Source organism: Brachycentrus maculatus, unplaced genomic scaffold, assembly GCF_059751285.1.
Source record: "Brachycentrus maculatus isolate JH-2025_06_01 unplaced genomic scaffold, ASM5975128v1 h1tg000065l, whole genome shotgun sequence".
Classification (NCBI taxonomy): domain Eukaryota; kingdom Metazoa; phylum Arthropoda; class Insecta; order Trichoptera; family Brachycentridae; genus Brachycentrus; species Brachycentrus maculatus.
The window spans coordinates 888,588-903,112 of record NW_028280819.1 but is presented as its reverse complement, the minus strand read 5'-3'; the positions used below and the strand labels follow the sequence as shown (position 1 = coordinate 903,112).

At 38.1% G+C, this 14,525-nt stretch overlaps 1 protein-coding gene across 1 annotated transcript in view; it reads left to right on the top strand.

The window, feature by feature from the left end:
* The window catches only part of LOC148311398 (uncharacterized), an 86,420-nt gene that overhangs the window by 61,612 nt on the left and 10,283 nt on the right, over positions 1-14,525 (top strand). Inside the window, exons 5-12 of the mRNA XM_088256669.1 lie at positions 12-2,163; positions 2,798-2,954; positions 6,625-6,761; positions 8,355-8,476; positions 10,322-10,497; positions 11,797-11,900; positions 12,847-13,070; positions 14,022-14,111. Coding sequence (XP_088112795.1) covers positions 12-2,163; positions 2,798-2,954; positions 6,625-6,761; positions 8,355-8,476; positions 10,322-10,497; positions 11,797-11,900; positions 12,847-13,070; positions 14,022-14,111 — 3,162 coding nt within the window. The remainder of the gene's footprint in view (positions 1-11; positions 2,164-2,797; positions 2,955-6,624; positions 6,762-8,354; positions 8,477-10,321; positions 10,498-11,796; positions 11,901-12,846; positions 13,071-14,021; positions 14,112-14,525) is intronic.

Genomic DNA, 14,525 nt, shown 5'->3' with positions numbered 1-14,525 from the left:
TTTTTTCTCAGGTTACGGCTGCTGTTTTACGTAATTTATCATGGAGAGCGGACACATCCAGCAAGAAGATACTTCGAGAAGTCGGGACCGTTAAAGGATTAACCGTAGCGGCTATGACTGGCCACAAAGAAGCCACTCTGAAGTCCGTACTCTCCGCATTGTGGAACTTGACCGCGCATTGTTCGCTCAACAAAGTGGACATTTGTTCCGTGGATGGCGCTCTAGCATTCCTAGTCGACATGTTGAGCTTCAATGCTCCTAGCAAAACTCTCGCTATCGTCGAAAACGCCGGCGGTATCTTGAGAAATGTGTCCAGCCATATTGCGGTCAGAGAAGATTATAGACAAATTTTGAGGGAACACAACTGCCTCAAGGTTCTTCTGCAGCAATTGAAATCTCCGAGCCTCACCATCGTTAGTAACTCCTGCGGAACCCTGTGGAACCTCTCGGCCAGGTGTCAGCAGGACCAGCAGTACTTGTGGGACCACGGGGCCGTCCCTATGCTCAGGAGTCTCATCCACTCCAAGCACAAGATGATCGCCATGGGATCCAGTGCCGCGCTCAAAAACCTACTCAATTCCAAGCCTGGAAAAAATCACATTATCTCACTAGATTCCACGGCCAGGGATTTGAACTTACCGCCTCTGCCGACTCTCGGAGCTCGCAAACAAAAAGCTCTGGAACAAGAACTGGATCAAAATCTCGCGGAGACTTGCGAAAATATCGAACCGGTCACGTCTCCCACGACGAGCGATAGAGACGAGAAGATGCTCTTCACCGCTACCGAGAGGCATCTGGCGATGAGCGTAGAGAAACGGAGAATGTCGTCCAGCTCTCCTCTCATGGGACACTTGGCTTCGCAGATATCGCTGAGCCACAGTTCCCACTTTGGCGGGTTCCTGAGTTGCAGTAACACTTTGCTGCTCCAATCCAGCTTGCAGAAAGGTCACATGTCTAGAACGATGCTCCACGGGAGATCCGAAAATGTCAACAGGTCTGAGAGCCGGGATTCGGTCACGAGCACGCACTCGGATTCTATGTACGAGAGAGTGACGAGGAACAGCAAGATATCTGACCGCATCCGCAACTCCGGCGAGAGAATGCCGGATAAGAGCGGAGGAAGTTGCAGTTCCGTCAATACGGCTACCTCCCGAGCTGATAGAGACTTTATCAAAAGGTACTCCAAAGAGGGCGGCTTGGTCAAGTACGATCACCCGAGCGCCATCCCCGCCGGCGACCCGGCCAGGAACTATGCCGAACTGGCATACGACGAGAGTTGCGACCAGCCCATCGACTACAGCAAGAAATACTCGGAGACCAAAGCTACCGACGTCCGCCGCGACGACATCATACAAGAGTTTGCCATTCCGAGTAACCCGAAGCCGCTGAGTCACGTCGATCTATCCAGGCCTGGCGCATTCCAAATCAAAAAGGAACAATCTGTTAGTCCCGATAACGGTCACCGGGACAAAATAAACCGCCCGGTCAACTACGCTGATTACCAAGAGACAGATTTGGATCAACCGACGGACTATTCTCTCCGGTATGCCGAGGATCCAACCGAGGTGGCGTCCGACCTGTCGGAAGAGAGGCCCCCTTTGATTCACGAAGACACGATGAAGCACTTCTGCACGGAAGGAACGCCTTACGAAACGCCCATCAACTTCTCCACGGCCACTTCCATGTCCGACTTGAGAGCGATCGGATCGGGTCTGCCGCTCTCGGACAAAGGTATCCAATTAGAAGAATCCAAAATTGACAGCTCTTCTCCGGTGATGAAGCGGAGCGTAGAGGTCATGTCCCAATCGGACGAGAAGGACTCTTGCTCCCTGGAAGAGGTCTCCAAGCACGACAACGACAGAGCCATGTCCGTGAATTCCGCTAGCCGAGTCGTCCCCCAGTCTGGCTCCAGGATAACTTACGAGTCCAAGTTCAGCTCCGGTATGATCAGCCCCGAGAAGCCGGTGAACTACTGCGAGGAGGGCACTCCGGGCTACTTCTCCCGGGTGAGTTCGCTCAGCAGCCTGGAAGAGGGCAGTAACAATGTGGCCAAGGAGAGTGACTGGAACGCGGAGAGGACTGACGATGCGGGAATCGCAGGCAGCTACACTCCGCCCATCGCCGATGATGTCAACGGGGAGGACCACTCCAAAGAAAAAGATGGTAATTTTATTTTTCATCTTCTATAACTGAACGGGGTGAATAGAAAGACTTTGCTTCTTTGTACCTATCTTCACAATTACCATAGATAAATTATAGGTGTCAACTTGAGATGAAACATCTGTCGTTTTTTTATGTAATAGAAGATGGACAACACCGAAAGCTGAACTGGCAGTATACATTAGAGTCCTGGTACCAACCCTGATGTATGAAAATGAAGCATGGAGTTGCCAAAAGAAGGATGAGAGTAGACTGAATGCAGTCGAAATCCGATCTCTCAGACGAATATGCGGCAAAATGATGTATGATAGATCTTATGAAATAAGGGAAGAATGCAAGGCCGAGATAAGCATTTACGATAAAATTGTTGAGATGGTTCAGACATGTGGAACGAATGAGTTTGAATGCAGTGCCCTATGCACCATTAGGTGTGGTTCAGGGCCTATAAAAATTTGTGCCATAAATCATTTGTAACATGTTAACAGAGACAGCTATGGCAGCCATTTTTTAATATTGTTTTTGCGTAATGTGTCTTGCCATTTTACGTTGCAATATTTCACATATTCCATGTTTGATGCCTTTGCAAATGGAAATATCCATTCACCCCGAGTTTGATTTATGTGCGTTTCATTTCCAGGGGGCAAAGTGGTGACATTTGGCACGAGTCCCGGAGTGTTGAACTATGCGGAAGAAACGCCTCTGATGTTCTCCCGATCCAGCTCCCTGGGATCTCTGTCAGGGTGTAGCGTCCCGGAGCACCCTGACGATATCGCTTCTGTGGTTTCCGAATTCAGGTAAACTCCTCATTATTGTTTATTTATCACTGGATTATTCGCCCTGTGAATGATAAATCAATATTAGATGTGTCTTAATTTGAGACTCGTCCGCCTCCGTAGTGTAATGGTCAGCACGCTCGGCTACCGTTCTGGAGGTCCCGGGTTCGATTCCCTGGGGGGGATCAAATAAATATGTATAATAAGGGATTTTTCACTCTAATTCGATGTTACCCTGGACTGGTACCTTAGTGCAGAGCTGATCACATTTCCTTCATGTGTTAACAATTAAGATAATACTGCTCTTATGTGATGCAGTGCCCTATGCACCATTAGGGTGCGGATAAGGGTTTGAAGTAAAAATACTTGAGATGAAGCATCTGTCATTTTTGTTTTTTTTTTTTATATGAAGGAAGATGGAAGTCTGAACATTTCTTTAAACAATTCATTAAAAAAGTTAAGCATTCACGTATTTTTCAACTGATAGTGCCACAATCAGCCATACATCCAAATCTATTAAATTACATCCACATGTGAAAGGGACCCAAGACCATTGCATGTATACATACAACTTTAAAAAATTAACACAACATGGATGTTCAATAATCAGCGGAATGACAAATGGTACACAAGTGTATAAAGTAATGACTTTAGCCAGCCAAATGCCAGGTCGTAAGCCCTGGGATGCTCGGACTTTCATCATCTTTCATATTAAAAACAATAGATGTTTCATCTCAAGTTGTGACACACCTATCCTCTCTATTACTTAAACCAGCCAACGACATGTAGTAAGCTCCGTCAGACTTCCATATTCCCATGTTAATAAACTTCTTCTATATCATTTAAAATCTTAATACAAATAGGTTCTAAGTGGGGTGAAATCCAGCATTTTGAACAAAGATAGCTACATAAGGACCGTAGTCCATTTGATCTTCACATTCGTTTGATAATGCCCTAACAAGGCAAAACAATTCGCTCACTCCTTTCAAGAACGTCATAAATCAAAAATTGTCAATTTTGAGTTGTGCATATTTTCGGAATGCCCAGAAAATGTACTATATCCCAGCATAAGAGGCATATTTCAACTTAATATTCACCCGCTATAGGGCAGAAAGTGTTGTTTTTGCATTTTGAAGAAAAGGTATTGTTTAATTATTTTTTAAATTAAACTTAATATTTTTCAAATGAAGAAAAAACCTTCAGGTTTTACCTAAAAAGATCTGTTGCACATTAAAAAGCTCAATAAGTGGCTAGTAATTTATTTTTTAATACATTGTATTATATTTTTAAACTTTAAAAACGTACTCCTGAAATATCAAGTTTTTTGATTTATGACGTTCTTGAAAGGAGTGAGTGAATTGTCACAATATTATTTTTTTATGTGTTTTTGTTAATAAAATACAATTTAGTAGACTCAAAAAATCTGTGTTTGTTTTAAAAATAATACATAAAGTGAAAGTGTTATCAGATATGGCAAACTCTCAATGCAATAAATGTATCTTATCATGCTGTATCAGTGTTTATCATTGCCACTATTCGTAATTTAGGAGGCCACGGGAATAACGATTGTGAACTGATATTTATGTAAAGTGAACCAACGTCATTTTGTTGTTTTTAGTTTGATGAGGGCTTCAGTGTACGAACAATTAATGGGTTATTTTTTGGCTGTATTGTAGCATTTGAATAGGTCAAAATTGCGAGGTGTAATTAAATAAAACAGGTGTATTAGACCACTTTTTTGACTTTATCAATGTAAATATGACTAGTTTTGAGTACTAGCATGTTCAAATTATTAGTAGTTCTCGAAACTAGTCGTGTTTACATTAATAAACTCAAAAAGTCTCCAACAAGTATTTCATTTTTATTTTTAACTTATCAAGTTAATAACAAATCTATCAATAATACAAAGTACAAGTATAAGTATATCTTGTCTGTGATCTATATGTACCAGACAACCGTTTGAATTCAAACTTTATGCGAAAAATAGCCGACCAGTCAGGGCCTGTTTCGTTTTCTGCCTCACTTTGAAGCTTGCCTTTCCCATGTTATCACCTTACATGAGAACATCCATAATTCTCAAAACTAGTCGTGCTTACATTAACACACTATAGACGGGAAAGGTATTTCTATCCGTTGGGTCGATTTATGCTTAAGGATGGGAAGGGTATTTTTACCTTCTGCACCGGCCTCATTTCAAAGTCAGAAATGAAGGAATTACATGTTTAATGTTTTTACATTAATATTATGTACCAATCTCCTTGTTAAGGTCTCAACTGTATGTACATAATTATCTAATCCCGTTGCCAGCGGTTCGCAGGCGTAAAAAACATCCGTCTGAAGTGTGTTAATAAACTCAAAAAAGGGTTTTTTCGCAAGTTTTTTATTTTTTCAAATTTAAAAATAACAAAAAATTTAATATTGTAAATAGCATAGTGTTATTCTGAAGAGATGATGTGGGAAGATGAGCTCCAGTGCTACATGTCTCCATATGTGCTCCACAAACAGTTTTACAATGTAAAAAAAAATATTTTGTACTTTTTCTTATATATTTTGTCCCCACATAGTCAAAAACTCAGATTATGGCATCAAATTCAGATCAAAAAAATTGGTTGGTTCTATTAAATAGTTTATTTTCCTATGCCAGATTTAAAGGTATAAATAATAATATTATTTGAACCCTTATACTCTTCCGAGTTGTATGTTAAATTTGGCATATATATTTATCATTTTCTAACTTGCGGGAATCTTATCTCCCAAAGGTATATTGCGTCAGATAAAATATTAGTCATTTGGTGCGGTTTTTCAACCATTGCTGATTCTTTTACTATTCTATTTATAAAATATATTTATTTTTGTTTTAATATCAACCTGTTGTATGTATTTTTCTTTAAAAGCACTTATCACTTATAAATTGTACATTGATTAAAGAATTGTGAGCATTTTAAATTGAAATCTAGAATTCTCCTCAATCTATATTAATAAAAATGTAAATGTGCATTTGTTGAAAATCTTATATTTCTTATGTTATTCACTGATTGCTTTGAAATTTCGACGCAATGTTGCATTCAAATGAGAGCTTGTTTTTATCTGTTTATATAAAAAAAAATACTAATACCTCAACCTATATGAAAAATAATATGGAAGTCTGGGTATTTACAGGGCTTGCAACTTGTTATAGGCTGGTTTGAGTGATTTCTTATACATATGTAACATTCACCTTTTTACTCATGGTTGACGTGTCAATATGAGTATGTGTAATAGAGACAGGGCTTTTTTTTAAACAAAAAAGTCCCAGAACTCACTTCATGTGAAGCTTCAAATATCATTTAAACATTCATTACAATACCATATTTTATAATTTTGATAAATTAAATAATATTCATAATATAATATACAGATTGTAATTACGTAAGCGCAAACATTGTTTCGTCTAATTGATTTCGAAATTTTAAAAAAAATATCCGTGAAAAAAGATGCTGGATTGCCATTCCACCGCGTTGCATGGAAAAAAAGCCCTGGTAAAAAGTACAAGTTTATTTTTTTTAAAAACAGGTTATAGGTATATATTTAAAAAAAATATATATATTATTATTTAAATATATCTGTTGGTATTATAAAAAAGGTGTAAGGTGTGTTTGAAAAACTGTGTCAGTGACATGTTGTTGACGTTGTGCGCTTGTACTAATTGCAGCCGCATGACGTCTGGCTGTCTCTCGCCTTCGGAGATTCCCGACTCTCCGACTCACAGCCCTATTCCGCCAGCCGACTCCTCGGTCGGATCCGGTCGGTTCATCAAGCAGAACAACAAGAGTCCGCCCCAACCAATTAGTAAGCGCATTTTGTTTAGTTCATTTACGGCTAATGCCTTTAACAATAATAACTGTTGACTGCCAACTATTAGAAATCTCGTAGATTGCGTTCTTTGCTAGGACGCCAACTAGGAGTTATCTCGTACTGTGTTTACTTGCCATATTCGTACAGCTACGATCAAATTCCTAGTATGACAGTTCTTATATGTATAGATGGCGCATGGGAAAAGAACAAAAATCAATGTTGGCTTACATGAACAGAAAATTTATTAATACATGAACAGAAAATATAATAATGAAAAATTTATTCAAAATCAAGCAGTAAAATAACATTTTTACTGAATGTGATTAAATAAAATTGGCTTTTTAGACCGGAATTCTGAAAATTGCCGTGACAGTCAACGTGTTGACAAAAATATGTACAATAACAATAAAGAATACACTAATAAAAATCATCACTTATATTAATCAATAACAATACAATATATTTTCAAAACAATTCGTCACATAAACGGCTGTTACATACTAGAAAAAAATCTGGAAAGTCATTCAGATTGAACAGAACAGAAACTCACAAAAATGCCAAATGAGATTCTATAAAAACATGAAACCACTATTTATTAATTACCCAATCAATAAAGTATACCTAGAATCGGTATTAGAAATAGAAGATGTAATATCAATACTGCTGAGGTGCCAAGTATCATATGTCTGATGTGATGTTTGAATATCTAGCTTTCTTAGATTCATCAGAAGAGTACTTATGTTTTATTTATTGTTTCGGCATTAACTTTGTGGTAAGACATGTTACAATGATTAAAGAAAACACTTCGTTTTTTACCACTTGAGTTTTATTATAGACTACATGTTTCAGAAGTTAAACTTCCATCATTCAGGTCTGTATAGTAACTATATTATACAGACCTGAATGATGGAAGTTTAACTTCTGAAACATGTAGTCTATAATAAAACTCAAGTGGTAAAAAACGAAGTGTTTTCTTTAATCAGAGTACTTATGAATGAAAAACGTACTTACTTGATTCATTCATGCATTTTCCATGTATTCAACGTCATTATTCAATTCAATTTATTCAGTAATGAAATATCATATATATTACAAACTAAAATTCAAAGCGTATACTAGCCCAAAAATTATAAAGTAAGCAAGAACACTCTTGTTAAAGATGTAGAAGAATCCCGCTTCGGAATTCCCTCTCAGACACATGGAATAGATGAATATCTGGCGTGATATTATTCAGCATAGCGGTAGCTCTTCCCACAGGTATAACCATCGGCAGGTTGGTCCTGTATATAGGAATGTGAAACAATCTATGACGACGCTGTCTTAGGTAACTATCGGGAACATACAGACCAATGCTCCGGATAATTTCAAGATTATCAATCATACCGCGTAACAATTGATAAAAATGCATAATCAACTTGTCAAACACTGTTTGTGAAATTTGAGAGTCCACTTGGAAGAGAATGCCCTTGGGATGTCGAAAGATGAGGAGAGGGTAGGAGCTGTTTCTATTTTTTTTATCAGTGTGAATATTTGCACTACAATATCCCACCGCTTTGTGTGTTTCAATATGAATATTTTTGCTTCCAGATCGACTACGGTCCGTGTTTGAGGATGAAATGAACACATTCAAATGTGAACACACTCCGGTGGAGTTCTCTACAGCCACAAGTCTCAGCTCACTTACCATTGATGATGAACCAACTTCCAAGGTAAATATGCGCCTACTATTGTTTTATCAAACCTCCAATGCGTGAATTCTCATGAACTAAAGTGCATCTGAGGAGTGAGACTTATGTATGACAGATGTTATCATGTTATCGATGTATGACAAATGATAAGCATTATCGATAAATTTATGTATTAATTTTAAATCAAACACAGATTTTTTGAGTCTACTAAGTTGTATTTTATTAACAAAAAACACATAAAAAATTATATTGTGACAATTGTTTCGCCTTGTTAGGGCGTAATATAATTTTTTATGTGTTTTTTGTTAATAAAATACAACTTAGTAGACTCAAAAAATCTGTGTTTGATTTAAAATTAATACATAAATTAAAATGGAGTTCTACAAATTAAACGCCAAGTCAATAAATAAATTATCGATAAAATTATGAATGGTATGTTCAGATATTTAGAACGAATGAGTGACGATAGAACAAATATATGAGGCGAATGTAGTTGAAAAAAGGAGCTGAGAAAGACTGAATAAAACTTGGCATTATCAAGTATGTGAAATACTTGAAGGTGGTCAAGTCAGGAGTCGGAATAATCAGCAGGTGTATATGGATATGTAAATGTAGGGACTAACCGGAGCATTTCGTTGTAACGTCGCTCGCGGCGAGCGCTCCGACTATGGATGGAGCGTTCGGCTCGCTGTACTGACTATACGAATGCTCGCATCGTAACGTGTTACCTAAAGTCCCCACCATAAGAGGCGAAGTTCGTTTGCAAAGACAGGTGTGGCGTTCTACTCTCTAAGCGGCATGATGGTTAGTTAGTAATTTGAGTAATATTGTAAATGCACTGAATTTATTTAACATACAGTCTTTCATATTTATTTATTTTTCGCATGGTTTTAAGTTATCACATCACATAAATACAAATTATAAAAATGAAAGGTTAAAATATTAAAAGTCAAAATTTAAAAGTACTCTCTTCCAAATATTGTGTCGCTGATGTGTTAGGGAGCAGATATTCTTTCATATAAAAACGATAGATGCTCCATCTCCATTTGAGACACCTACCTATATATTGGAAGTAGCAATTACGAGTGAATGACTAAGAAAATATATGTGGCGAATGTGAGCGGGAAAACAGAATGAGGACAGCCGAAAAAGACTTGGCACGATCAGATCAATCAGAACCTAAAATACGGTAGTGTTGAAAGTCTGCATAATCGGATGGCATGTATGTCTAGATGTATGGATGTGAAGAAGGCGAGGAGTGTATGTCAGGACAGAAGATTGTGGCGTTCCATCCTTTCTGCCTACCCATGCGCGGAAACGGCGTGATGGTAGTAGTAGTAATTACGTCATAATTGCAATTAAGAACCTTTTGCCGTAATGTCCACTAATAATAATAAATAATAAAACCCTTATCCGCACCCCAATGGTGCATAGGGCACTGCGTCATATAAACGCAGTGTTATCTTGATCGTTTCACACATGAAAGAAAGGTGATCAGCTCTCCGCTTCAGGTACCAGTCCAGAGTAATCTTTTTCTTCTTTCTGTGCCACTTCTCACGAAGATCGGCGCTCATCATGGCTATCTTCACTTTAGATGCTGCAGCTCGGAACAGAGATTTGGTGCTTCTGCCAAACCATTGTCGTAGGTTTTTCAGCCATGATGTCCTTCGGCGTCCTTGAGTTCTTCGCCCCTCAATCATTCCTTGTATGATTAGGTGGAGAAGACGATATTTTTAATTTTTCATGACGTGTCCGAAGTACATCAGCTTTCTCTGCTTGATGGTTGGTAGGATTGAATAAATATTACAATGAAAATGTCCACTAGGTCTGGTAAAGTGTTCTAAGTTGGTGGTTATGTCTTTGCAGCCGTTTGACTTGGAGGTGCGTAGCCAGGGGGTGGGCAGCAGCGGGCCCCCGTCGCGCGGGCGCCCCCTGCCGCCCTCGCAGCTCAGCGAGGCCAACTCCGCCACCGGGACGGCCGACAGCAGCGAGCGCGGAGACGACATCCTGGCCGCCTGCATCACGCAGGGGATACAGTCCAAGTAATCAATTCACATCACAATTTCAACAGAACTGTACATATTTGGGAACCAAATACTTACGTTCGTCTCCTTAGTGTGATGGTTAGCATGCTCGGCTACCGTACTGGAGGTCCCGGGTTCGCTTCCCAGGGGGGTCAAATAAATATAAGTGTTTTTTTTCTCTCTAATTTTTATTCAATATCACCCTGGACTGGTACCTGAAGCGGGGGGCTGATCACCTTTCCTTCATGTATTAACGATCAATATAACACTGCGTTTATATGATGCAGTGTCCTATGCACCATTGGGTGCGGATAAGGGTTAGAAGAAGAAATACTTAAATAACCTATCTACAGATATCGAGAAAAAAAAAGACATTTACCTTCCCCTTCCGTTTATGTATTTACTACAATTTAACTTTAGAAATGAGAATATCAATATAATATATTAAAGATACGGGCTCAGAATTTTTGTATTCCTCCGTAATATAATAATGTGTTGCACAAAAGTATTATGATATAAAGTTATTAATTTTCAGCAACGGAAATAAATAAATTGTAAAAAAAATCGGGGATAGAATCACCAATACACAAACGTTTCTCTGTGTATGCGTGTGTGCTGCATTTTACGTACGCGCGCACGCGGCTTCATACTGTTTCCGACAATCTCATTTTAGCACAAGTCGTCATTCAGGGTAGTCGTGCCGCTACGCTAGTTATGGCAGCTACTTGCGATGTATTTTTTTCTTCTCTTTTTTAGATACTTACCACAGCCAACATTACAAAATTGATTCAACTTCAACTATAGTCAATAAAAGCAACAATTAGGAATATTCACATTTTTCACGTTTTTAAATCACATTCTCATATGGTGTACAAAATACATATCACAGGTGCACGCGGAAGTTTTTAGCACCGTAAGGGAAAGGTTAAAATGCTAAAAAATAAATGAAATTAATTACAAACATGTTAATAGAAGAAAAAAATATATATTACCAACAAAAAACAATAAATATCAGGTGTAAGTCACTCTCCAAGCACAAGAGCTTATTGTATCTTTATGAGTGAAAAGCGTAATTAATTTTAAGATTGTAAAGTAAAAATGTCTAAAAAAATTATTTTAAAATTGTCTAGTTGCATTTATTATTTACGGTGTTTGAAAATGATGCAGAATGCATCGAAGCATTAGTCACAGTAGATTTGAACAAATAGTGGTATTTACCTAGTGTAATTTAAATTAAAATGGATATATCTTAAAAGAGATTGCCGAATCGATTAATAAAACTGAAAAAAAATAACACCAGTCTTATTATTTTTCCAGAATTAAAATAAGAACTCCGAGTGCTCTGAACCGATCTGAACCCAGCTCGGGACACTCGTCACCCATCAATATGCATCAAAAATCTCTCCACATGTCCTCACAAGGTATTTATATCTTTAAAACTCCTTATCATTCATCGTTCACACTGTATAATACCACTAAAAAACTAGTGTTTTCATAATAACCATTCCACCACCTTGTCAAGCGTAGTTTAAACTTGACCCGATGATGAAATGGTTATTCCAAAACTGGCAGCCATGAAATACTATTTTGAAGTGGTATTACACAAAGTGAACGATGAATGATAAGGAGAGTGTTATATTACTATATCACAAAGTTAACAATGCTTTTAATATACAAAATATTTATATCTTTGTTTAACGCCAGACCACGGGACTTGTTTCAATGCACCTTACTACGGGACAATCGTAAAATGAACGACGATAAAAAAAAACTCACAAAAAAACATTTTAAAAATAAGCGCAGCATGTTTTTAAAGAACTTTATATAAAATACCGGTAAAAAATTAAGACAAATGCTAGTTGTCACTACATTCTTTACATGTGTTGCCTCGGTAATGTTGCCCCACAGATTGGATCTCCGTCGTAAATTCTTTGGAATGTCCAGTAATCTAGGGTTAATTTGTTTTGATCCATTAGGTCAGTGTTCACCACACGGTAGCTCGCCGAGGCTTTTTCAGCGACTCGCGTATGATATTACATTACAGTAATTAAATTTGCCTAGTAAATTTTATTACTATGTTTATTTTTAAACACACCTATGTTTAATTATTATTTTGTTTATAAATAAATATTTAAAGTATACATTAAATGTTTCATTGCATTCAATCTGATATTCTAATTTATTCAAACTGATTTAAATAATTATATATGGTACGATAAGGGTCGATGATAAAAAACTATGTAGAGGGAATTTGTTTAGGCAGCTCAAGCTAGCAGGCAAGCCAGACAAGTTCAATTTCTGAAAGTATTGGGTAGTGTTCCACCTCTCGATGATTGTGTAAAGGTACAGTTGGTACGTACGTTGCAGAGCCGGGCCCCGCGTGCACCGACGGCTTCCTGAGGTACTGCACGGAGGACACGCCGGCCCTGCTGTCCAAGGCGGGCAGCCACTCCGACCTGTCCACGCTGTCCCTGCTGGAGGAGGAGCGGGAGGAGCGCGGGGCGCCGCGGGACTACTCGGACGACAGCTCCAACCTCAGCGGGGACAACGGCAACCTCCTGGCCGAGTGCATCCGCTCCGGAATGCCAAAGGTAGTCAATTCAAAACACCAAATATACATTCTTTTTCAAATTCATTTTTTTTATAAGACTTTCCTCAAATGCCATGCAAATTTGTACTACTAGCAAAAAATGCACATTTTAACAAAAACATTCATAATTCCTGTACCAATCGTTAGATTATTATGATTTTTTAAATGAATACTCATGGCGTAAGATAGCCCTCACTCGAGGTTGTAAAATAATATTTATGATTTAACAAGTGGCAGTTGAAATTATGAGCAAAAAGAGTCATATTATGATTCATTCTAGAAACATTTATTATTTAAAAATACGAAATGATATTTATCATACAACATTCTGAGTGTGTCCAAATACTTGTTCACAAATCTGGATTATCTCCAATTATAGGAGTATTTTTCATATTTCTTGTTTATTTATATTTCATTTTTCTGGCATTTCTCATGTGTGTGATTATAATCCAGGATTCGGACCTCACATACTAATAAATGATTTTCTGCTCAATTAAAAGCTTCTTTTCATCTCACCAATAGATGTCTCTAGTGAAGTTCTAATGATTCAAGAACAATGTTTCAAAATCGGTTCATATATATAGAACTTCCAAAAATTTGAGTAGTGTGGTTGTCAATAATGGGTAGAATTGGTGAATGTTAAACGTGTGTAAAATGATCACTTAAACCGGCCTATGACGGTCGTCAGCCCCGTAAATGCCCAGACTTCCATATTCTTCTTCATCTTCGATGAGATGTCAAAAAATAATATGATATTTATCATTTTCAAACGAATGTCAATTCATTTAAAAATGTCATAACAAGGTGAAACTATTGTCCCAAATATAATTTTTTTATGTGCTTTTAACAATAACGTACAATTTAGTAGACTCAAAAAATCAGTGTTCGATTTTAACATTTAATATGATATATAAACTCATGTGACATTAAAAAAAAAATTTCTTACTTCCAGAATGATCCGGAAGATTACCAGGAACCCGACTGCACGGTGCCCATCCGCAAGGAGATCCAAACTAGAGCGGAACCTCGCAGAATTGCTCAGGTAAAAGCACACAGGATGATTCCATTCTTTAGACTGGTATCGGATGAATCCCGGGCATGTGGAACTAATGAGTGAAGAAAGAACAGTAGAACAAAAGCCGAATGTAGTTAGTATGAGGAGATGCATGAACGTGGAAGAGGCGAAGAATGTTTGCAAAGACAGAGTGGTGTGGCGTTCTATTCTCTCTGCCTACCCCTGCGGCGAAGCGGCGTGATGGTTAGTTAGTTTTAGTTAGAATGTAGTTGGAAATAAGAGCAGAGGAAGACTGATGGCACAATCAAGTATTTCAAATACTTGATTTTGTTTTGGTTTGAAGTTGAAATGAGGAGATGCATGGATGTAGAAGAGGCGAACATTTTGTTTCCAAAGACAGAAGTGTGGCGTTCTGTTCTCTGTGCGGGAAAGCGGCGTTAT